Source organism: Symphodus melops (genome assembly GCF_947650265.1).
Source record: "Symphodus melops genome assembly, chromosome: 4".
Classification (NCBI taxonomy): Eukaryota; Metazoa; Chordata; class Actinopteri; order Labriformes; family Labridae; genus Symphodus; species Symphodus melops.
This window is the reverse complement of record NC_136694.1, coordinates 22,306,116-22,333,128: the sequence shown is the minus strand read 5'-3', so window position 1 is coordinate 22,333,128 and position 27,013 is coordinate 22,306,116. Positions and strand designations below refer to the sequence as shown.

The following is a 27,013-nucleotide window of genomic DNA, read 5'->3' as shown; positions in this document are numbered from 1 at the left end:
TTCTTTTACTTTTCTCCGACCTGTCAAATATGATGTTGAGGTTATGGTAAAATTGTCACATAATCTACGAAATAAACTGCTTTATTGACTCAATTAACAGATGGAATAAGCAACATTTCAGTGTGTGGTGAAGCCATTATTTTATATCCTTTGTATACGTACTAGAGAGAAAGAGAACGCCATAGCAGTCAGTGTCCAGTATTTTAAATGTTAAAATGATGCAGAGTAAAGACTTCAATTAAGATTGAAATGATATTAAATTGTATGTTCATGGCAGGGATTGAGCATCCCAAAAAACAATCACGTTTACAATGTTAGGCAATTTGTTCACCAGGAATGGTCTATTCCCAATTAAATAAAAAAAAAAACACATCTGCAGATTAAACCCTGCTGAACCCTGCTTCTCAACTAACACAGTTATCTGGTATATGATTGTACTACGGTAAGAAATCATGATAAAGAGTAAGGTCCCTTTCCTGCTTTTTGTAAAGTGTCTCGAGATAACACCTGTTATAAATTGACGCTATACAAATAAAGATAGATTGATTGATTTATGATATCATTGGCATATTATCAGAGGGAATCATTTTTTTGCAGTTAAAACATTAAATCAACTCAACTTTAAACAATGGTCATTAATTTTTTTTTTAAATCAGATGGATGGGTGAGGGGGGAGGGGTCTTTGAAAATGTATTGTAATCTGTGTTTGATTGACAGCAGCTAACAAGAGACAACCCATGTAGATTGCAGCCTGCATGTCAATGGACTGGGTATTGTTAAAGAATAAGGACCACATAGTATCTAGACCTCAAAAAAATCTGAAGGCATGTTTATATGTCTTGTGTGCTGAAGCTAGCTAGCCTACAAACTAAAGTTAGCAATGTATGTTTTCCCTTTAAATGTTTGTTAAATAGTTAGCTTGTTGAACATGCGAAGGTGCACAACAAGGCGTGTTTTGTGAGTGAGATTAGAACAAAGATGAAAAAAAAACCTAGTTGTAGTTTTTTTGTTTTTTGTTTTGTCTTGTGTAGCAGGCTGCTCTATGACGGTCAGTAAGGTCCATGTCTGTTTTATCTCAGCCTACTCAGAACTTTTACAGATTGATTCAGGGGAATTGAGACAGCAACAATTTACCCACATGACAATTGCATTTGGAGGTGGCTTAAAATAAAATGGCCCCTAAAATCAGACTGCAAAAACATTGTATTTCACTCAAAGCTTACCACACAAAAACCACTGTAAATAGGGAGAGTTGTGCAGACCTGTTGTTGAATTAGTTGTTTAATTCTAATTTTCCAGACTGAACAAAATCAAACTGTTCACCTGATACAAACATGGTGTTGCCACTTCATGTTGAATTGATTTTATTTATTTTTTCTCCGTGGGCAGTAAGTGCAAAGTGAATTTCAAAGTACTATATGTATCAGGGCTCTAATTGATTATAATGTGAGATATTGTGGTAACTATAACCATTTTTCTTAACGCAGCACCAAAAAAAAACCATGCAATTTATTTTCAACTGAATAAAAAAAACAATGTTTTTTTTTATTATTTAAACTGTCAGTCATCCCAGATGTTGTAGCCACTTATTTCACTTTCAGCATTGAACTTACTTTTTTTTTTTATTATTATTTTTTGGGAAAAACATGTGTATTGCTGTGAAATAGAGCAAGTTGTAGAAGTCATGGCCCAAAAAAGATTACACATCCAATGTTGTTGCAATTTTTGGTGATGCTTTGGGTGTCTGTTTTGGTTGTTAATGAAAATGATTGAGTGAATGAGACTGACGCTCTTTCTGAATTACTTGATAATAACTCCCATTTCAGTTCATACAAACGGCAAGCTAAATTTTGTTGATTGCAAGGGGAAGCTATAGAAAACAAGTATAGCATTACTCAATAATTATAATTGAAACAGTTGTTTTAATAAAAATAAAAGTAGAAACCTTTGTTCTCTGGTGGAAACTAAGGCCTGACTGTAGAGGAACATAGTTGCCCTGATGTCTGTAAAACGTGGATCTGCAGACACAATCTTCTGTCATTGTGTTGGGCTGGCTGAGCAGACTAAGCAGCATTGAGTTGAAAAGAAGATTGCTCTATTTCTCCTTCTCCTGACTGCTTTTCTTTACCTTCTCCTCAGCTGGCTGACTCGCAGTGGAGGCTGCTGCTGCTTTTGTATCTGTAAGATATAGACAGAGACATAAAAGACTGTGAGAGAGCGAAGATGCTGACTTCTGGGTTCTCAATGGACTCTTGTAGTTGAACAGTAAAGGAATACTTGTTAACCTTTAAAATAACCCAAATTAGTATGTATATTGATTATGTATATAATGTATGATATTATGTGACTTGACTTGACTTTGCGTCCAGCCTCACTGCCTTTAAATGGCCAGCAGGGGGCAAGCCCACATGTTTCAAAAATAAGATCAATTGTTTGTACGAATAAAAGGAAATCCAAGAAAATTACTCAGACTTTTCTTTAAATCATTACATCAGTAAAATGTTCCTGATGCGTTACAGTCTCAAGCTGTAGAGCGTGCACAAAGAGGATGCTGGGAAAATGAATACACCCATTGTTTCCATCTTGATTTTTTGGATCCAAAAAGGACCATTTATTCAATTTCCATATTGGATACCAATTGCAACATCCTGATCTTGATTAACCAACAGTCAACCAACAGTGTGTTGCAATACCTACATTTTCTAAAATAGTCAATCTCTTGATGCATGTAACAGAAACAAAGAGATCACATTGCAGAATGTGCACACTATCATTCCAACCTGTATAGAACTATTTTCTCTCTTGCACAGGCACAAGCTCTTAGGCATTGCTGTGTGAAGTGTGAATCAAAGCCACTTCAAAGATGTTTGTTGACAAGCCATGATTACATGACACCAAGCCATGCCTGCTGAACTGTTCAACATATCTAAATAAACTCTGCACAGTGAGCAGATGGTGAGGAGTCCCCTGAGAGGAGAGCATTACTGTTTCAAACCGAGGCTCTTTTGACTCTCTTGTACCTGCTTGTGCATTGTTTTGTTGTGTTGAGGGATCTGCTACACTGGCAGCACTGGAACATCCCACTTTCTCGTTGGAGAGGGGGCACTCGAGCCCACCTGCAGCTTCTAATAGGCTGTCCCTGGAAAACTCTGCAGGAAGCAAAGAGATGTGATGAGGCTGAGGGAAATGACAGACATATCAAAGCAGACACAGAAGTTGGAAGTATCTTTAATATACAGTATTTGGAACACATCCGGCTGTCTGTGGACACAGGCCCGTAATAAGCCTCCTTCCTTGTCATTATTTAGTGTCAAATCAAACTGAAAAAGAACTTTTATTCAAAGCAATAAAACTGTTTAAAACATGTTTATGTGGCAACTGAGTCAGGCAACATCTCTGTAGTGTGCATCAATAGGAAGCATTTCTTGCCCACCAGGTGGGAGGTTTTTATAGATGTGTGACATCATGTGAAATGTATCCCCTGTTGTACTTTTGATGTTTCATGTGATACACGTAAAGCCTTAATAAATTGCAACGTACATTGTCATTTTAAAAGGAGCAGCTGAGGTGAATCACGAGAGAAGCTAGAAAAGAATCTTAAGAGGCTGTATGTCATCACACCTTGCAAAGTAAATGGATTTCACCAGACAATTTCAGCCGGTGTTATTCAGTCATGCTGTTTAGATTTAAAACACTGATCTAGGGAAGTTAACCTGCCCTCCATGGACTGGTGTTAATGATCACTGATTTGTTTTCCCAGGATGCTTTATGCTCCTTTCATCTGGATTGACGGGTTGATTTGCTGTTCCTCTTTAATATGTGAGAAATCAATTAAAATGCTGTTTTCTAATTTCAGTACATCATGTTTTTATTTAAGGCTTTTTAAAAACATCTGTGTGCCCTGATGAATTTAAGTAATAAATAAGAAATTAACAAATTGTGGCACTTCTCAAAAGTAGCCCTTGTGATGCGTGAGTTCTGGACAATTACTGAACGTGTGTGTCTACAGTGTGTGCTGTACTCTACTCAGCAGCCATAAAAATGAATTATCTGGCCTCAGCAGAGGAGCTGACCCTCTGTTTTTTGTGTAGTTTTTGGCACTGGACAGACACACACTGACTGCCAATGTGGTTCAATTGCACTAAGTGTTTTATTTGAGTAATAACTTTTTTGCAGTGTTAGATGAAAGGGTCGATATCACTCTAATATCTGGTTGGTTAGCTGAGCAAAGCTGCTCAATCTCATTGCAACAAAGTCTGCCTGCCAGAACGTCTTTAACTATCATCAGTGTCAGAAACCTAAACGCTAGCAGTGGTTCGGTACACTCCAGTATGCGTACCGCTGCTTTTCAGGTATACTGGGACTTTTCATCTGGTGAGTTGTACTCTTTCCTGTCCTCTTCATATTACAGCTAGTCTTGGCTATCCATGATGTTATCCCTGTTCCCAGTCCCTGCTAAGCTAATTTGCTGCCCGCCCTAGATATACACATAGTATTTAGTTCCACAATAGTTGTATCAAATTCTCTGTAAGAAAATAAAGTAAAATGTATTTTCACAAAATGCAAATCTATTCTTTACAGGGTTCCTTTCCATATTCCAACGTTCCCCCATGTCTTTATTACCTCTCTGTTAAATCCTCTCCTTCTTCATAACCCTCTCATACATTTACATACATCCCTTCCAGCAATTTCTTATGCTGCCTCCATCATTTTATGCTTTACTTTATCCTCCTTTCCTCCCAATTCTACTCCCTTCCCTCATGTTAATAAGCTGTAGGCTTCATCTCTTCCTTGATGTTGTACTTCTGCATCTTCTTCCTCTCTTCTCGTGCTGCCACCGCACCACCCAGTTACAGCAGAGACCACCTTACATTCTGACATGTCCTTCCTTCCCTTTAGGATCTTTCCACCCTCTTCTATATAGGCCTTTGTCAAATCTATATAGACTCTTGTCTAGGCCCTTGTCAAACTCATTCATAGTCTTGAAAACAACTGCAGTGTGCAATGTCTGAATTGCAGTAATGGAAGGTAACCAGATGACATTAATATAGCAGAGACTCTATTTCTCTGTCCTGATTTATTATTCATTGATGATGCAAGGCCTACCTGAATGACGCTGTTATTGTGAATAGTGCTAGTCCCCATAGAAGGGGTGTTATTTACCGTACTTAATTAAATATTTTTTCCCTGTGTTCGTTAGGATAAGTTACTTCAGAGATGCGACTACAGTATAGTTGTGTGTTACTCCTCAGGACAGGGCAGCCAAATTCTCTCCACATACATAAACATTGTAACTTCACACAACTCCTTATAAGAGTTTAAATACTCAGTTGTAGGTTTTCAAGGACATTTTGTGTCGCTGATTAGACAGCTGCATACCCTCCATTTGGCAGCGCAGTTTCTCAAAAGCCTCCACTGTGGCCTCGTCGTCGTGTGGGAGATCCTCCCCAGTGGGAAAAGAGTCAGGGCTGGGCCGATCTGACAGGCAGCTCTCTGAGGAGCACTCGTCCCCAGCGCCTTGCTGCTGCCGGTACAGGTGGTGCTCCACCATGAACTGCAGCTCTGGGAGGAGAAAGAGATCAGAGAGAATGAAAATAAACGTTGGAAAAGGTTTACAGTTACAGTAGCAGGGGGAGAAGAGGGAACATAAGAGGGGAGAGGCATGGATTGAAGGAAAGAGTGGAATGAAAATGAGCAGAAATCACTGGGGAATTGCTCGGAATTACATTTAAGAAGTGTTAAAATAAAGCATAACGATTACACAGAAAATAAGAGATAGAATTGAGGTTTGTGATCCAGCATTATATTCAGTACTTCTGAGGAACATTGTAGGTCAAACATTTTCAATAAATTGTCAAAATGTAATTAACACCCAGCAGCTTCAAGTGAGGAGGCAGGTGAGGATGCATCTGAGCTGGGAGGTATTTAATCTCCTCTCAAATCCTCCTTCATGGTTTTATTACTCTTAATCTCCTTGTAGTGGGAAACTAAAGCTAGCAGATTAACTTCATGGGCTGATGCTAGCAAGTGACTCATCACACTAAGAGCTCTTTAACAGTGAAACTAATTGAAGAATAAACATCCTCAAGCACCAAGTTTCACTTATCTCCTTAATATTTTTTCTCTTGCTTTGGTGTATTTATTGTAATTTATTCTGTGTCCTCTGCATAAACACACCTACAATTACCTCCAGTGTTTGTTTTTAATTGGAAATGTAAACACAAAATTAGCTTCGCTTTGTCACATTGCTGTGACAAAAACAGAAATTTTCGGCGATGAAACACTTTTCAGGCTCCGTGTTTTAGTTGTTTTTTTCAATCTGCATTTAAATGGAGCAGGACCCCAAGTGCCCTAATCTCACATAGACCCAATTATAAACTCAAAAAAGGGAAATTATGGTACGAAAACCGGAGATAATGACACCTTGTTGTGCCAGGAGCTGCTATAATTACCTCTTAACCAAATTACCTCTTGGTTAAAATAGTTGATAAACATGCTTGAGTTAAGCAGGTTACTTCTGATATATCTTCAGTGTATTTTCCAGGAGAGTGAAAGCAAACAGTCTATCCTGTGGACTTAAACACATGTGTTAGTCTATCTGTTTATTTTCTTGTATTTTTCTCTTGCTCTGTACTTTCCTTATTGCATGCACATTTTTTTTTCTTACTCTGCAGCAACATCATTTTCAATATTTTGTCTTTTTTTGATTCCCAACATTGTTGTCCTATACCAAATGTCAACTTCCCACAGAGACTGATAACAAGACCTGATAATAATAACACCCTCTACCTTTCATCGTAGGCGTTCCCTTCTGCCCTTTTCTCCGCTGCCGGGGAGAGTTCAACAACGCTGCCTGCGAAACATCAAAACTGCAGATCAGCTGGGCACAGGACATCAATGCTTCAGAAGAGATTACAGTAATTTAGTAAAAGGAATCTATAATTCTCCAAGTTCTATTCATGCTATCTCAGTACCATGATCATCTTGCACAATGAGTTTTATACCTTGTACAACTGGGTTGGGAGACGATCTTCATCAATTTCTGGAAAAAACAAAAGCAGATATGAATGGAACTTCTTAGGGTACGAACAAGCAGTGACATGATTAAAATAAGGGAACAAAAGTAAAACTGAAGAAATGGAAAACATAGGAAACAATGAATTATTTAGTAAAACAGTGTAGTACAGTTAATCTGTTACTGCGTTGGTGTTCTGAACTGGCGAGCTGCTGTTTTCTCACAGTACACAGCAGAGGATGTAAGGTGACCTCCTGCCAGACGCTTATCGGACTCTCTACCAGCCAAGCCTGTATTTTTTTTTTTAGTGGTTGAAATATTCCGTGATCTGTTCTCCATTCTCATTTTCAAATTAAAAGACATTATCTGGATATGTTTTGCTGAATAAGGGAATGATTTTCTACTCCCTTCATTGGAGTCTATGAGACGGTAGATCCCTGCAGCTGCTGATGGCCTAATACATTTTTTATTTTATTTTTTATGAGAGATTATGGTAACTAGGACAATATACATGTCAATTTAAAGAAGGGATTCCAGATAACATGTCAGGACACAGGGTATTCAGTCTGAGTGTGTGCTCCAATAAAAAAAGGTGCACATAAATAGCTGTAGGGATCATATTTGCTCAGGAGAATAAGGAAACACCTTGATGGTACTACACTCAGGTCATGTTTCTTCATCATCTGTCAATACGTGTAACTCAATTCTTTGGTCATTACATGAAAGAACAGAAATAGAAAAAAAATCACTACTGGAGTTCAGAGATACAGTACATGAAACAACAACAGTGAGTGTGTTAAACCAGCTTCCAACTCTACGTTTCAGCATGGAACTTTTTTCTAGGACACCGCCTTGTTGCCTGGCAACATGTACATCCCTAGGCAGTAGGAAGGCAATGTGGCTGTGTGTGTGTGTGGTTGCGTGTGATTGAGCATATGCATATGTTATTCCTACTTAAAAGTATTTGGTCTGGCTGATCAAAATGCCACTGATGTTTCTTTAGTCACCTCTCTATTTATTCTTTACAGTCTATGATTCAAACACATACTCAATGTCACACAAGAACACATTAAATTCAATTTCAAGAAGGATAGGCCTACCTCTGCTTGTGTAAGGGAAATGTTTGAAACTGCCTCTTGCAGTATTTTGAGAAGAATCATACAGCCATTATAGATTCTGTTTGTAATCAATGCCGGGAAATGGGCCTGCTTTGGGAAGGTCTTTAAATCAGAGAGGAGACTTTATGATTTATAGACGGCTATTTGACAGACAGTTGTCAAACTACATCTCCCAGGAAGAAGATCATTAAACCATCAGTGCAAGCTGTAATCTGGGAACTTAAAGGGGTGAAGATCTGCAACAATCACAACGCTGAACAAAATGTGTAGCTCAGTTCAGACTTTCAAAATAAACGTTTGTGTCGTCTTAATCTTCTCAGCCATGGTTTTTTTTTTTTTAATATATATAAACTCCTTCACTCCCATCTGTTGATGATGCTGGGTTTTATTGCAGTATTGGATGCATCTGAATTAATGATCTGCATTGGCATCAGATAAGAGTCAATAAAAATACTGTTTTTACAAGAAAAGAAACGAGTCCTGACCCTAAGAAAATGACTTAATAGTGACGAGAATTTGAAAACACTTAAAATGAGATGTTTGATAAAAGAAGAAATATAGCAAAAGCTGTATGTAAAAGCTTACTACAGTGAGCACCTATGATTTGATTAGTTGTAATAGTAGTCGTAGTGAAGCTAATAGTTGTAGTTGTAATAGTAGTCGACACTGTGGATCCAATGTGTGTCAGGAAATGTGAATCTGATTTTCTGCAGCTACTATATTCAGATTCTTTCCTCTGTGTGGATCCCATCTGTGCTGCAGAATGAGAGAAAAGTCCAATAATAAAAAGCCGCTTTGGCACTGATGAGTCTATCACTGTAACTCCCAGCTGACTGTCAGTCTGACACAGAGCCAGAATGAAACAGGGACCAGTCTTCTGCCTCACTCTATTTAGCCAAGCCGCTCTGACTTAGCTCCCTGCTGCAGTCCATGTGAATTTTTGTTTCAGTGCTGCATCAGATGAAGAAAAGAAAGCACATCTCGAAGTCTGTTAGACTACAAAAGGATATATGTAAACACAGCAGGCTTATTAGGGCTGTGTTATCTTTGTTTACGTTTGCTTACAGTTGCTAGGTGAAGAGCAGAGAAAGTGGTGGCTGTAGTGGTGGGGGTGGTGGTGGTGGTGGTGGTGTGTGTGTGTGTGTGTGTGTGTGTGGGGGGGGGTCTCTTTCTCTATTTGTGCACTTGTAACAATATATCTCCCTCATTAATTATCAAAGAAAACAATGTTCTTCTTCTACTCCGTCCTATTGAGTTTAAATAAAGCAACCACTTCCTTTATTCAAACACAACATTACCTCCTGGACAAAAGACAAAAAAACTAGCTTAAAAATAGAAGAGTGGTCGTGTTCATCGTGTAGATGGAAAAAAACAGTTTGCAACGTCAGTGTTTTTCATTTAATAAAAAAACCTCTATACCTCATATGTACAAGCTTATTCTTGCACTGTAATCTGGTTTGAGTCTAATAGGCAAGAGATGACAATGACGGGGGTAACAAAGGAAATGGTGATTCAAACTTAATTCTGGACTTTAGGTATGCAAAATTACACCCACACAAAAACAATCTGCACAATACAGTTTACTGTTTCCTGCAGCTGGATTATAGCCTACAATGTTCTGAGATAGCGATGAGTAATTCTGATAAGTGGCCTCACACATTTTTTGAGGCCGGTTTAAAAAAGAGTTAGATAGTAGCTGTAAGTTTTTTTTTTTTGAATAAAGTGTGAGCAGAGCTGAGCATGAAGACACTTTTTGATACTCAATGAACACAATTTTAAATCTTTAAATTGATGAGAGGGAACTATCTAATCTGAACAGAAAGACGACAGGTAGAAACAGCTAGCTTGGCTCTTTTCAAAGATAATAGTAGCTTACTTGAGTTTTGTACACATCAACATAAAGCATGGTGAATTAGTGGGGTGATCTGTTTCCATTATCATGAAGAAGGCTCTCTCTCTCTGTGTTTGCAGCTGCTAGCTTGAGCTTCATGAATACACTGTATGAAAAATACATGTGTATGACTGTTCTCGGGTTACTCTCATCAAGACTTTATTGAGTAGATCTCCTTAAAATCGCAAACTATTCCTTTAAGGTAGAAGTCAGATCCCAGTAGAGGGGTCACGATGTATACAAACAGAACACTTTCAATAGTTGAAATGTTAGACATAAGGAGCTTGAAGATGACCATACGATGGAGACAACTTTGGTCTGAGTCTGCTTTCTCTCTTATTCCCCTTATTTCCAGTAACAGCATTAATTAACTTTTGTGTCATTTCAGTGTCAAATAATCATTTACATAATCTCTCTGTGTTTATTAAAGAAATACTAAAAGATCACTCTGCTGCTTTTATTAAAACTTTCAAACTGAATTTAGACGGAGAGATTCTGCACATGTTGTGAAAATTGATTTCAATGGCTGTGTAGCTGTTGTCAATACAGAGCCTTTAAAGTCCTTTGTGTCCGCATGTATGTATTTGACAAGGTTTTGATCAACAATTCCAGTCAATATTGTATATGTCTTCATATGCTGAGGGATTCATTTATCTGCCAAAGTGTTTCAGGTGGCAGCACACTCCATCCCACAGAGCAGCTGCTGCCACTGTTGCTTGTAGAGATGAAGTATCCCACTTAAAGGGCTCTACATTATATGATTGTTTTACGTGGGCAGGAGGATATTTCCACTTATAGAGGACCTATTACAGAGAACTGCTGTTTAAATGTTCAGTACCAAATGTTAGCAGCTGCTCAGGAAACTCAAAATATTTGGATAGTCGACATTCTTCAACTTTATGTGTATATCTAAAGATTCAGTTTTGAGTTTAGTTCTCCAGTTTTCTCTTTGTCTCTCTCCATAGGAAACAATAGAGACACAAATCTTCCCAAAAAAGTCATCCTCCTCTTCAGGGGGAAGATTGAAAGGATTCTCACTCTGCTGCTCCTCTTCCTCATTATTCATCCCTGAGCTACTTCTCAGTCGTCTGCATGCTCGTGCTGCTCCTCTGATGTGCTATTGGGGTTCACAGTGCACAGGGCAGAGCAATCTGCACAGCATTAAATAATGCAGGGCTCTGTCTGATGTGTTGCACACCATTACTGCACCAGCACTCCTCCTCTCCCTCATCATCATATCTGTCCCCCCCCCCCCCCCCCCCCCTCCCCCCCCACATTCCTCTCACTCTCTTATACACACATCTAACTGTCTCTGATTGTGTCTGATTTGATGTCTGTCTCTGTCAATGCCAATCTGTCAATCTATGTGTCAAACGCTATTTTTTTCCACGTTTTCTATCTCTGGTTGTCTCTCCAATTATTTTATATTTTGAGGACACACACACACACACACACACACACACACACACACACACACACACACACTCACCCACACCTTCACACAGACGAGACAGTTAAAAAAGCAATGATGTCGATTGAATTTAAAGTGATAAACCCAAAAGGTAAAACCAGTTTAATCAGCACTAATCACATATTTAACAGCACATACTTTTTAATTTTCTCTGTACGCCTACACATGGGCACAGCTGTTTATCAGGCTAAATGTCAGCATGCTACCATGCTACCAGTGTAGATGTTCATCATGGTTCATGACCTCTGTTTGCATGTCATTCCTCCTGAAGGGAACATGGATCTCTTGGCACGTTAAAATAGATATTCAACCAATTGTTAAGGTTTTTAACCTTAAGTCATGTACGTCGACCTTGAAATGGTCCGGGAGGTAAAGTGAGGGCGTAAAGTCTGGGAACAAATTTCATAGCAATCCATGGGATAATTGCCACCATCAATGCTGTAAACTTCCAGTTATAATACAACTTCAATCACGGTATACAGCAGAAGGAGGGAAAGTAAAGTTGTTCTTGTTGAGATTATGGTCAAGGTCAGGCTCATATTAATGATCTTCTTCTGTTGCGTACGTGCATGCAGAGCCACAATAACCTCTGCGTATAATATTGTATTGTAAGTGTCTCATCATTAAAACATGTATGCATGACACATCAACTACATTCATCAAGGGAGCTTTCTGTTGGTTACAGCAGGTTATAGTTCGGGGTCTGGCAGACTTTGTTGTGCCTGAACGTAGAGCTCAGCATCCAATTACTGAGACAAACACAAAAAAAACACACACTTACACAGATCACAGACAAAGACTCCAACTTTTAATCAGGCACAATTGGAGCACTGTTGTTTTCAAGATAAAAGCCCCTAATTACATCAGCTCTGAGTGATAAAATGCTGTGATTTCAACAATGTAACAGTGTCAGACTCTGCTGGTTTCCTTACTGACGCATCAGCTCTTATTTAGTCATAGTAAACAGAACACCACGCTCTGTTTATCACCTGCAGAGTATTACTCTTTCTGCCCTACATTCCCAGCTGATCATCTTTTTATTCTGTAGTGGGTAACATTACATCCACACACACACACACACACACACCTAAACACACACACACACACACACACACCTACACACACACACACACACGCACACCTACACACACACACACACACACACCTAAACACACACACACACACACACACACACACACACACCTACACACACACACAAACGGGTAGCAGGGAGCCACTGGATGACTCATCGAAAAAGATCAACTCCAGAGGATCGCTCTTGTGTGTGATCATCAAGATCCCATGAGAGGACACACACACACAAACGCACACACTTGCGTTTTCATGCCATGCTGTAGCAGGAAGTGTCATTTAGTGCATGATACCGCTAAGTTTCTACATCAGCAATCAAACCAAGAAGTCATCTCTGTTGCCTGTGTTGCTGCATTTAGCATGTTGTCTGGTTAAAAAAAATGACTATAGCAAAAATGCAAATCTCTCAGAGGCCCCAGGTCAAGCAGGCCATGAGCTGAGGTTAGTGGTTTAGGTATCATTTCACGTAATTACAACATGTGAGTTGGTTTGATGTTGTTCGACATGTCGAGGTGTTTGTTCTTTAACGCTTATTCTAAGCTCTATGAGTGTTGTCTTTTCTTTCTTTAATATATATATGTCATATATATTGATATATGATTAGGTTGAGCAACAAGGGTGCCAAACACAGGGGATTGACTGCCAAACAGAATAATCAACTCAGATGCTGAGCTAGCCAATCAAATACATAGCACATATTGTTAATCGGTAACTTTTATCAAATCTGTATTTTAACTACCTGTTTTACCTTCATGATCATCTGGACACTTTTCTAACGGTACCCCATGATGTCTTCTGTTCTCAGTTGACTTTAGCCAAAAATAATGATAACCAGAACCACAAATATAAGACTAAAGCTTTAATAAAACAAAACTGTCTATGAAGTTAAGCTGAGCCTCAAGATGATGCAGTACATCAATATATGTCCTTACAAGTGATCAAATATAGGCTGTATATGAGTGTGAGAGTGGGTTGTTGCCTTTAGGTGCCTTACCAGGTGATGATTGATCACTGGATGCAACCAAGGTTGCTGGTGTGGGTCTACGTCTTCTGATCTGAAAAACAAGAACACCTTCCATCAAAAGCAAGAAACAACCCATCGTCCTTCAGTTGTCCGGAAAGAAAAGATGGACACTGTGTGATGCATTTTTGGGTGTAGTTTGTCTAACACTTTAAAGATATCCGAGCTGGTTCACAGACATGCTGGATCTCATACTGCAATGAGATCAGCTGGGCAGCCAGCCACTGCAGACTTGCTTCTTGGCTCATAACTAGTGGAGTGAGAGGCTGCTATAGACCATTCTGGGATAACAGATAGAAAGTGTGCACATTTCACTGATCTGTGCAGTAAAAAATGTATACAGCACAGTGGTATAGCTGTTAGAAAGCTGCAAGTAGATATAAAAAACTACACTTAAAATGCATGAGGTTTTTCTTGTAAGCTGGATTCCAGGATAGCCCTGTGATGGACTGGCGAACAGTCAAGGGTGTACCCCTCCTCTCGCCCAATGACAGCTGGGACTGGCTCCAACCTCCTGCAACCCTGAATAAGAAAAGTGGTATAAATAATGGATGGAATATCACTATATTATTATACTTTAAATTAAGCTGGAGAGCTGTATAAACAGGTTGTCAAGTTTGCCATCTAGCCTGATGCATGCTGGCACTGTAATGGAGTAAATATGTAATTCACTTCATTTGGCTTTTGAACTAACTCTAATGGGTGGCAAAAGCAGGAGTCAAATAGGTGACTGGTGCACTGAGAACTGTGGCCTCTGTATATAGGTCACCTGCACTATTGAACAAGTAAAACCAGCGACCCAGAGGACTCTCTTATAACTGCTTTTTTTGCTGGATGTACAATCCATACAACCATAATCTAGTCTTCAATAGCAAGACATATTTCCATGCACTGTAACAGTACTGGAGGAGGGGCTGGCTGAGTCCAACACGATTCTGCACATGCAGAGAAAAAGCTCTGGGCTTCCTCAAACAAACCACTGATAGAGTTGCTGACTAAACTCAAAGTGAGCTCCAGTCGTCCATGCATCCCTTTTAAATGCTGCTCAAGCACTTACACAGCAGTGTAGTCAAGTCCGATCAGCGATCACCTTGGCCTGGCGCACCATCACTTGGTATTTCAAATAAGCAGTAAGTGGCAAAGCCCCTTGAAAAACTAAACTTCAAAGTTTGAGCAGAAACCGTGCCACATTTTTTGTTAGCTTTTCTCAGTTTCATTTTTATTTTGCGGGTGTATTTAAAGTTCAAGGTAAAAAAAAAAAAGATAAAGGAGAAGTAAACATGTAATTGTTTCTCTCAGATTTCAATGTTAGGCTGCATGTTTGACTTTGAGCCTTATGCTGAACTAAACAAGCAATGAAATCATTTTATACCACTCAATGGAAGCACAAAACATAACTCCAGATTTCATCACTCCAGCTTGCTGCTCTCTCTGCTGCTTCCTTTCTTCTCTAAACATCTTCCAGGAACTCTACAAGATGTTAGACCTGAATTGATTAGCTTTACATGACACACTATGATAGGATATACAGATGTAGTAGCCGAATAATGTGCAGTAATGGGAAGTGAGCAGTCAGTAGTTCTCAGGCGCACAGTCTAATTGGGTATTCAGGTTTGAAGAGGCTTCATTTCCTTTCAGATCAGAACCATAAAGCCTGTGTAAATGAGAAGAGGAACCGAAGGACTTTACTTTTCTTAAGCAAGCAGGCAGAAATGTTTTACTGCTTAACTCTCTTGTAAGTAAAATGCTGAACTCATATTCTGAGATGCATTTCAGCAATGTACTGTCCCAGTGGCACTGCATGACAAGGCTGTGGTTTAGCACATTTTGCCCTGCTGTCTACTGTATCAACCTGTGTAAAAGATAAAGGGAAAAAAATACTCAATAAAAACACACTTTTTTTAAAGATTTCGGTGAACCAATCAATGTTTTTTTAAGACTGCAAAACGTGTTGGAAGGGAACCTGTATTTGTAGAGTGTAAGCAGATTGGTTTATAGAGTCTAGAAAAATATTGATCTTTTTGCTGTTTGATAATTGCCCGAGCGACCGTCTAACATGTCCTCAATACACATCATGGATACACTCACATTTGACTGTTCCATTTGTGTCTACATCTTTTGACACTGGTTACAATATGTTGTACAGTAGTCTCCCGTAACTCTCCCATATCCAGCTGATCCACCCCAGGACAAACACACAGCTTATCAGGTTAAAATAAAAACTCCTGCCATGGTCTTTTTATCTGTCTTCCTGTTTCAATCGTAATGCAGATTTTATGTTCAGCTGAAGTCAAACTTCTCTCATGGATTGATTTAAATCTGACTAATTAAACAGAATCCAATCACATTTAATCACTTAACATTGCTGAGTGATTTGGGGTCAGAGTTGTAGAAACAGTTTTTGAACGTAAATATGTTTTAACATTCACCACTTTGCAAAAATCACTGAGCCATTGATTGGAAACTTTTTTTTAATTATACCACAACAATTTTGAAATTTACTGGCCAATGTCAAGCTTCATTAAAACGTTGACCCACTCCTTGTAGCTGTAAATAAATATGAGACACATTCTTATCCGAAGCCAAGTCAACTGATAATCCAAAAGGTTTTGTGTAAATTCTCCTATGCAGGTGTATCATATCCAAAACCATAGACTACATTTATTTTCTTTTACAGAGATTCATAAATCACATCAAACTGTAAGCCAGTTCAAGCTTTTAAATTGATTTCTGTTCCACTGCATTTCTGTCAGCGTCAGGTGAGACACTTTGAAGCTCAGATTTGTAAAAAAAAATACACAATAAGTTTTATTTATTGTGTGTATCCTGTAATCTGTAGCTGTGTGTGAGTTTGTGTGTTGTTGCTATTTCAGAAAATCTCGCTCTCAGTCCACATTAAAGCCCAAATGAACCGTGGCTGGGCAGAACTGATTATGCCCAGAGTCATTGTTATTCTTCTCAGCTGGCAGCGAAGCAAACTCACAGATCCTTCGCTCACACAAATACCAACCGCTTACCAGACAGGCTCACCCCTCACACCACCACACCTGCCTTTCAGCTCTCGGACCATTTAAAATGCACTTCTGTCACTTCTCACAACAATGGACAATACCAACCTAAGTGATGGGTGGGCAGGGAAAGCCATGCATGCCTGATATTCATGTTGTGGGGGGTGAGTGGGTGAAATACCCTTGGCAAGAAAATATAGGGCAGACCAAGAGACATCAGACTTTCATTTAACCCTTGTGCTCTTTGACATTTGCTTCACTTTGTAATGTTAGGAGTTCCACAGACTCCAATACTGTGTGTACATATTCATTACACCAAACCCCTTTGAAATATTTTTTTTCCCGAACTTTTTGTAAACCCAAGACATTGAACAGTACTGTGCCACAAGCTCAGGGTGCTCATTTTACACAAGGATAATAAGTGTGGAAACAGGCATTAAAAATGACTTATACCAACAATAGCACTCATTTAAGGCTACACATATTTGCCTATTACAGATCATTATAAGGCATCTGATAATTCCTTATTCAGCATTTAGAATTTCCATTTTTTTTAGTATATTTATCAAACATTGTCTCTAAATAATGTCTTATACTCTTAATATTAAGAGTAAAAAGGAAGTTGAATGATTTTGATTGTTCATGGTGAGTAGATCCAAAAATATTAAGTGTAACAGTTGGCTTAAAAGTTTAGCTGTTTATTTTCATGAAAAACTGAGAGAAAGATGGAAGTTACAACCAAGCCAAGATCTGTTCTATTAGCTTCTGTAACACATTTCATATCCAGATTTTCTGTCATCTTTCAGTCTGACTATTAATTCAAGATGGGCAGAAGTTGTGCTTGTTCAATGCTTGCATCAAAAAAAAGTTGAAGCTGTGTGATTTTTGGATGATTTTTCTGTTAAAATGACTAACATAGAGTTGGCTAAGCTTTCTACAAGTGTGACCTTGGGTAGACTTTTCTTGGAATAGTATGAGATGAAAACTTTTACTTATAGTTACGATGTGCCTTCGAGAAATAAGTTGTTTGATATCACATGCTGTCTAAGATGTCCTTTGACCTTCACAAGAAAAAAACGTGCCCTGAATCAGAAAGGTCCCACACACCCAGTAAATTGCTGCAGAAAAAAAAGGTTAAAGAATCCTTTCTAAAGACCTTTTTAAGTGAACTTGCAGACTTTCAGTACAATGCACTGGCAGGGATTTGTGTGATTCCTCGTCCTTTCCTCTGTCATTTGAAATATGATCTTGGTATTGTTCAGGCTAAAATCAGTGCTCAGCCATTATAAATCCTCTCAGTTTCTCATATCTCATTTGGCTTTGAATAGAGGGAAATACTGTATTCACAGGACAATGAAAAACCCAAATCATTGATCCATGCTTTCTTTTATTTGACTTTATCAGTCCTCTGGCTTCTTTTAATTTTCTTATCCTTTCTACATGTCTTTGCAGCAGCTCCTCATTTTCCTTCTCAATAAATGTCAAACAACCACTGCCCTGGAGCCAGGCAGAGGTTAGATGTTGTTTGCTACACCATACTGTTTAATAATAATCGCAAATTAGACATCCACAAATGTTTTGATTTTCACTGCAAATAAGACTTCTATAGCAAAGTTATTATTATTGCGAATAAAAACTTTGCAGCAATTAGGATTGAAACATTGAAATACATGATAATGGTTTAAAATGCAGCAGTCTTGGAACTCTATCTTATCTGCTAGGTCCTGTTATGGCATGAACCTAGGCTAAGTGTCAGGGTCAAATGTAAGAAATGCCATCTTATTCTTTTACAGTTTCTTCTTGTTTTTAATTAAAATTGACTCTGATTTTCTAATACTGCTAGTCCCAAAGGAGTCAATGGGTCATTGATGTCAGACAGAAGTAAACAAAAGTAGGCTTCTTATTTCTTGACAGTAAAGGACTTTTACGGTACTGTTGGGAGGTTTTATTAGTTGCAGCTATAGCTATCTGTAGGGGCACCTGACTGAAGGGGTACACAGGGCCCTCACTAAAGGGGGAGGGCCTGAAACAACACAGTATGAATACCTGTGATTGTCTAAATTTTTCCTTAGGCAACACTTTTTTGAAAAATGTAGTTTGTACATTTCAAATGATAGCTGCAGAAACATTTTGGTGCCAAAATATTGAAATTGAGTCGACGCGTAATGCTCTCTGCAATCTAAGTATTCAACGAATGGTATATGACTGCTAATGTGTAGATACTTTACTCTGTTTAGCTGCAAAGCTTTAATGTATGTTCCCTATCTTTTTATTTTCTACTGTAAGTGGAAATAGATGTGTCTCGGATGAGGATACTGACTGACCTTGGGTTTAACCAACTGACTTTGCTTTTGCAAAAATGTATAAAAGCACACAAAAGAGCAGCAAAAATCTGACATCTATACCCAAGACTCTGATAACATCTAAGCCCAACTTCCAAAAAAATTACTTCCTAAAAAATTATGCTGTCACATGCTACGTGTAAATAGTGCTAATATTTGCTAGATAGTGAATGCTCCTTGGCCCTGAGAGTGAAACATGTTTATTGACATGCTAATGTTTGCAGCTGAAGATTTTCTTTTTTGAAGAACTTCTTGCTTCTGAATATTTGACATGTCTATTGAAATGGTTAAGAGAATAAGGACAAACAGAGAAATCAAAGAACTACGTAGCTACAGTTGCATGAACAGAGCAAAGCCTAAATGGCTACATTGTAATTAAACCATACATTTTTAGTTTAATGAGTCTGGATTGCTTTTATGGCTGAGATATGCATGGTGGGATAATGAGAGTTACTGCACTCAAAGTTTTCCACAGAGTGGCCTTCAGAGTGATTGTTATGTTCTGCAGTGAAGGACAAAGATGGCTCCACATGCCATCAAAGGCAGTGTCAAAGAGGACACAGCCAGCCCTGTTATAGGCAAGGCAAGTTTATTTATATGGCATAAAAGAACATCAACTCAAAATGCCATGATTCATCATCTCAACAAAGAACGTTTTGAATGAATCCATTTCACGCAAATGCAGCTTGACTGAATAATAACGGCTTTAAGTGAGTTCACTCCCTACTCTTGTGTTGCTCTTGGACAATATTTAAAATCTATTTGCTCACATTTACTTCATTTTCACTCATATCGGTCAGCAAGTAAGAGAAAGTTTAACTTTGAGGTAAACTTTTTCTACCCTTCATGTTCTACATACAGCATCCATCCATTTACAATCTTAAGATTAAAAAATAGCCTATTGTTGTCATGGCTGGTTCACGGCTTTGTATTAGATGTTCAGGTGTTTGTTCATCTTATTAAAGGTTACAAAATCTGCCAACCACAGCCTATAAAGTAAACAGAGTAAACCTGCCGTCTTGTTTGTTTAATCCTTACCTAAAGAACTAAACCCCACTGCATTGAGGATATGCATTCATGTGCCCGCATGTAAGCACAGTGATATGACTCTGCCTGTGTTTACAACACTGAATTTTGGCCAAATATTCTTCCGCCAAGCAACATCCTTCCACTAAGTTGCTTTAAAATCAAGCAACAGCAGTTTCTTATAAATACAAACAGCATTAAAAACACAACCTACTTAGCGAGAAGTAATGGTTATTTGTCCAGCAAATGTCTCTTTATACGTTTAGAAAAAAACCATAATAGTTATGCTGCTAAACTGTGCTAGGCTAACTGTCTGCTAGCTACACGGTAACATTTTCAGAGAGACAATTAAGTGTTATCAACCTTCTCATCTAAGAAAATCATGCGGGTCAGCAAATTTACATTTTGTCCAAAAAACGTTTTTTACCACAATATTCAAATTATTACAACTAACAACATGCTTATTGTAAGAATGAGTAAATATTGGCAGAAAATAAATGTGAAAACTACTATCTTAGACGTCATCCACTGACACCATGAGGTCACAACCTGAGCCAGTTTGTGCTCATCAGAACACAGCAAGCTCTAATGTGAGGTTACGATAAGGGTGGCACACACTGTCCCTGTGTGTGGATAAGAGAAGGAGTGTGCGCTGTTGTTGTGAGGGTCAGACCTCAGGGAAGCTGTTCTGACTGACGGCCAGTTCTCCACAGAGGCTGATTTACCATGCTGGGAGGTGTCAGGTTGCAGGGATTACTGAACCGTGGGTGAAGCCCCAAGGCGGGCAAGTGTGCTTGCAAACACAGAAAAAAGGACAGCATTTCCTTTGACTGTTCTGCTTATGGTCACTTTACACATGGATTTTCTTTTTGTGTTTTCTCTGTTTATACATTACTCTTTCACTGCTTTCACCCCTTGCAATATGTCTGTCTCTGTCAACCTTTAACACACGCTAGACTTTATCATATAAAGTCACTCAAACAGATCTCTATTTATCGAAGCCCATGCTTTCTGCCATTTGGAATCAACAAAACATTATTAAGTCTGTCTGTTAATAAAAACTTAAAAAAGGAGGTTTCAGTTTTTAGCTCCAGACTGGAATTTGAATCATTTTCTCTCTTAAGCTTCCAGTTCTATAATTTGTCTTTTTTTAATTCTCACACACACAGGAAATTACCACATAAAGCATGACATGCAGGCTTAGTGGCCACACACAGACCTTATAACAAACAGAAAATGTATCCCAATAGATAGATGATAGATAGATAGATAGATAGATAGATAGATAGATAGATAGATAGATAGATAGATAGATAGATAGATAGATAGATAGATAGATAGATAGATAGATAGATAGATAGATAGATAGATAGATAGATAGATAGATAGATAGATAGATAGATACTTTATTGATCCCGAGGGAAATTCAAGGCATCCAGTAGCAGTATACAGACAGGCAGGACAAAAGATAGTATACAATAGTGTGAAGTCTCAGTGGTAAACAGCCTTACAGCCGTTCTTATTGATGCTGCGAGCTTAGAGCTCTCTGGAGTCTTTAATGAAAAAGTAAATTGAATTCTATTTGGATAAAGCTGAAAGGAGATTTGTTGTCCAAACACAATTTGTAAAAGCTGGTGTCCCAGTGGTCAAGCACAGTGTCCATACAAAAACAAAATCTCTACAAATATACATATACAAATCATGTTCTACATAGAGAACATGCACCTCTCAGGCTGTTGATTTTTTACAAAGCTCAGATCAGTTCATTTTTTTATTCCAATTTTCTTTTTTTTTCTTTTTTTTGGGGGGGGGGGCTATTAGCTTTACTACAGTTGTCTGTTGCATGAAAAAATACAAACATTATCAAAAGAAATTAACCATGGATGTTTAAACTGTGGATTTTTAAATGCTGTTAAAAGCAACACTGTGTTTACATTTACAGCTTTGAATACTCAAAAAGACGAAAAAGTAAGAAAGGCCAATTGCCTGCAAGGATGTACAGATAATAAAACCCAAGCTACACTCCTCTCACTTTTACAAAATGCAATATGGCAACATTGTTCTTCATAACCTTTTAATAAAGACCTTTGAAAATACCTCAGGCTCCAATTTACAAACCCAGTGCTTCAAAACATCACATCACCAAAGTAATGTTTTTCAGCTCAAACAGCAACCTAATGAGCTCCTGAGCAGCACAAACTAATGTGTTTCAGGCACGGATAATCACACCATGCTGCCTTTATGTCCATCTGATGGCATAAAGGCAGCATGAAGGGAGATTTCAGTCCTGCAGCTGATTTGGGGAGAGACCCATGGTAACCTTAGTAACAGCAGTGTCATTTTTACAGGTTGTAGAAATCTGAAGTCAGCAAAGGATTGTTTAGAAGCTTGTTTGTATCTGCAGCCAGACAAACTCATATTACTCTATTAAGTCAAAAGGAAAACATTTATAATGCCAGGAGAATATAGTTCCAGCTTAATTGTTTTTTTTTTGTATGTAGCAGCAATGGCTGTTCTGATGAAGAGGAGAGTGAGTCACATTTTGATGTTTCTTCCTTTTTATACTGTCGAATGTCTATAGCTAAAACATATTAAAGGGCTCACATTATGCTCAATACACGCACATGCACATCTAGTAGACTCTAGTCTGTCTACAAACCTCTCAGTCCTTTTCCTGCCAACTTTTTAGAAAAAAGGGTGTTTAAACAGGATGTTTGGAGTTTTTCCCTCTGTGACCTCACAAAGGGCAATAACCCCTTCCCCACTTTATCCACTCCTGCAGCTAGGTGTTTTTTATAGGGCATGGATCAAAAAAGTCATAAGAAGAGAGGGGGAGATTTACTGTTTGAAATAACTGTCTTATACTTTACAGAAGAGTTTGTTTTTGATCACTTTGTTATTCAAATGTCTTCTTTATGTTGATCAGGGCCAAACACGTTTCAACTATAAAACAAGAGGAATTCTTCTTAAAGAAGTACAAACAGAGACAAAAAAAAGCTCATGCCATCCTCCTTTTTATGTGGATGAAAATAATTTTTCAGGTAAATTTCCCCAGCTACAGAGCTATTTTGCAGAGAAGCACATTATGGAGTATTACAGTGACATTTCTGACATGGAGTCCGCAGATTTTCTGTATGCTCCTATTTGAATATATGTACAAACTACAAAATGCACAAGATTGTCAGTGTTGAAAGTATTCCAATTGTAAATATAACAATACCAGGTACAGTACAAGCAGGCAAATAAAAGTAAACAATAAAAGAAGATAAAAGGTCAGAATATGGCCTCTGTGACTCTTGGGCTGTTGTTAATTTGAAAGTAAGGAAGATAAATAGAGCAGAAATCAAGGATACCCTAAATGAGTTATGACTGTTTAAAGTGGGAAAAGAAGCTCCATTCTAATCAGCTGTACTGTTGACCGAGTTATGTTTACATCATCTGGACAGGATGATAAGGATGGCATTGCGTATAAAGTTTTAGTTAAGGGATAGAAAGAAAAAAAAAAGTACTATTGTTTTTTGGAGGTCATGTAAAAGTTGACCTTGTCGTCAGAAATGCATTGACTGAAAATGCTTCCGAGGCAATAAATTGCATATAGAGAAATGTTGATTGGGCAAGTGAACATCAGTATATACAAAGTAAAAGTACAATTATAGCCCAGAAATTTAATAGAGGCTGTGCAGAAAGTTCACTTCATGACAAATTCACATTTTAAAGTTGTGCTTGAGTTCACCAGTATTTCATACTGCAGAGGATTCACATTAGGTTACTTACATCTGAGCATGAACAGTTTTAGTATTAACCTACATCAGCCTGAACCTTAATTTCAGCACACTGAATCCCCAAACCATCCAACAACATCTCCTCACAAGGACAATCACACACACACATACACACCTACACACCTACACACACACACACACACACACACACACACACACACACCTACACACGCACACACACACACACAGCGCAGTCAAGCAGTCTTCCAAGACACAGAGAGGTAGAGAGAAAGAGAGAGAGAGGAGGTGTAGTCAGACTCATAAATCTTTGCTATGTTTTACTCAGGGCTCATCAGTTATAAATGACCCGTCCTCTTAATGTGATATTTATAAAAGTAGAAAAATGGGACACATCTTTTCACTTCATCCACTAGAGACACATACATTTCATCCACTGGGTTATTTCTATCACTTAAATGAGTTCTCTGCTGTTGAGTCTATAATGTATACATGCATGCTTATATCAGGGATTTAAAGTCTTCTATCTTAACAAAAACTCCTTTATTGATATCTTATATTCATGATTCTTTCTTTCCACACTGCAACTTTAGTCAGTATCTCTCTGCTGTATGAGCCTGCAGTCAGTCACTCAAACCAAAACAACAGCAAACCACTGGAGACATGTCCTCATACTGCAACACCCCCTTTTAACACTGCTGAGGCTCTGTGTAGCTGCTCAGTCTGAGCTGAGGTGGAAAAATCAATCTTAAATTAATCATGATCACTTTATCGCTTGATCGAAGAGACACAGCTTGCTAATTTGGTGCAGGCGAGTAATAAAACACAGAAAATTTGGTTTCTTTAAAGGGAACATTTACACCCAGACAGGAATTCTGAAATGTTGGACTTAGTAAAGAGACTATGCTTTTTTAGTTCCTCAGCTACTGTATGTTTGCACAGCTTGTTCTGATAAAAAAGAAAGATGCATAAAGAAACCTTTTAAAGTCAGTCCAATAAACAGAAACTACACCTTCTTCCTTCTCCTCACCTGTTCAGCTGCTTCGGGGTCAAGGTGGGTATCCAGCAGGGGGACAGTGAACTGTATCTTCCTGGGGCTCCCGGTTTCCATGGTGATTATCTCTGTCTGTCTGTCTGTCTGTCAAAAAGGAGGACAAAACGAAGAGGAGGAAGAGGGAGAAGGGATGATCCAAGAAAAGAGAATCCAAACAAGAGAAGGTGGCTGAGAGAAGATAAGAGTGCTCCAGTTCAGGAAAAAGTCAATTGATGGTGTAATATCTTCTGTTTGATTAGTTCCTCAATCTTTCAATACACTTTTTCCTTATAATCCTTCTTTCTCGGTTCCTTTTGCTATTCAACCCTCTTTTTTTTCTCCTAACAGCACCTGCTGGTGTCTCCACTCTGGCTTTACTTCTCTTCCTCTCGATCTCTCTTGGCTCTCAGCGCTCAGACAAGGGCATTCTAGGCAAGGAACACCTCTCCTTCTCTGTCATTGGCTGTACCAGACTCCCTCTCATGTAAGTCCCACCCCCTCTTCACATTCTTCTCAGTCTGTATTGGATGTCTGCAATCAGGGCTGTTCTGCTGCAGCCTCTGCACAGATGGGAGAGAGGGGATGATAGAGACCTCTCTCTCTCTCCCTCGCTCTCTTTGCCTCTCTCTCTCTCTCTCTCTCTCTCTCTCTCTCCGTTTATTGGATGCACAATCCTGCCTCTTCTTTTTCCGAAAGCATTTTTTAAACTCACCTGCCTACACGTGCTTAAATATAACCTCATACAGAATGAGTCATGCACACACACTGACTCTTTTCGAAATAAAAAGATAGAGCCCTTATGTATATACCAATATATCATGAATTAGACCTAGATTAGAATTCAATATTAAAAGCAACCCTTTGAGACTCTATGGCCCCAGATTAGGAAAAGTCAGGGAAAAAATCATCTAAGATTTGTTCACCAAGCTTTCCTTGCTCCCGCCTGGCCAGCACATTCATTTATTGATCGCCCCTTAGACTAAAAGTCCCTACATCACACATCTGCTGTGCCTTGATACCTGACACCCGTCAAGAGGCAGATGACAGATGCCATGTCCAGATTTGCAGCAATTTATTATTTAGCTGGAAATCAGAGTCCAAGAATTGCTTTCATTGTATTATCTCTTATAAGAAAACATAACAAATTGTATTCAGCACACACAGGCTCCCCCAGACTCTGAGCAGAGGCTCCAAAACTGACATTTTAAGATTAAAGTCATCGCTTGTTCCACCATGGCTGTATAACCAGTGTTCTGTACATTGTTCTAGTTGTTTTCCTTTATATGCTGGTTCACAGATCAGACAGACATGACATATGAGATAATAGCCAGAGGAGAGGGAACAAAAAGGGTCCTCAGCTGAAATTGAACCACAGACACTGTGACCATATGGCACACGCCCTTGACCAGCTGCAGTTTGTGTCCATTACTCTTCAAAGAATTATGTTTTTTTTTCTCCTCTACAGCAGAATCTTGCGACCTGAAGAGCTCCTCCGCTCCATATTCAGATATGAATAAATAACAACAACATCAAAATCCTTTTTACTTTTTCATCTTGGCCTTGCTGCAGTTGCACACAAACCCTCCTCACAAATGACACATTTTCTTCAAAGGTTTTTTTTGTTGCTATTTGCACAAATTATGTCTTTCATTAAAACAGAGAAGTGTGTTAATAAGAGTCAAATTATCTGTGTTAGCTGGCTATGTATTTTCGTACATGACCCCAGGAATGAAACAATAGTGATTGCAGTGATTCCCAAAGTAGGGCGTGGGAGACCCAGCAGGTTTCAAATTCTAAAAATATAGAAGCATTTAGGCAAAGAGGGTGACTGGCGGGTTTAATGTCGATTGTTGATGAGTATGGTGAGGGGTGGGAGGGCTTGAAAATCATTTCTTCTGCATAAGGGAAGCCTGGCAGAAAATATTTTAGAACCATTGTTCTCGAGCAAGTGTGCTATTTGTATCCATGGTGAAGCAGAAAAAAAAGAAAAGAAAAAGAAAATACTACAGACTTTTTCATTATTTCAGGTTTTTACATCCGTGCTCAAAGTTTGCCTAAATCTATTGAGTCTCATCTTTGTTTTGTACTCATTATTCAATCTTTGTAGGCAAGACAATAAAAAGCCACCAACAAATCAAAATGCTACATGGCATCATCAAATCCAGCCGCCCACATGCCTGCATTAATTTACCCAGTTAATTGTCTCTACTAATGGGTGACAATGCTCTGCATAATAAAAGGCTCTGGACAGTTACG

At 38.6% G+C, this 27,013-nt stretch overlaps 1 protein-coding gene across 1 annotated transcript; it reads right to left on the bottom strand.

The window, feature by feature from the left end:
• LOC306822133 (protein phosphatase 1 regulatory subunit 1A-like) lies at window positions 1-25,209 on the bottom strand. Its single transcript, XM_079340901.1, has 7 exons — window positions 24,755-25,209; window positions 13,582-13,642; window positions 7,005-7,042; window positions 6,790-6,853; window positions 5,380-5,562; window positions 3,021-3,149; window positions 1-2,178 (listed from the first exon to the last, which is right to left on the bottom strand). The coding sequence occupies exons 1-7, from the start codon at window positions 24,833-24,835 to the stop codon at window positions 2,096-2,098; spliced, it is 639 nt and encodes a 212-aa protein (XP_079197027.1). The 5' UTR covers window positions 24,836-25,209; the 3' UTR covers window positions 1-2,095.
• Between the last annotated feature and the right edge of the window lie 1,804 nt (window positions 25,210-27,013).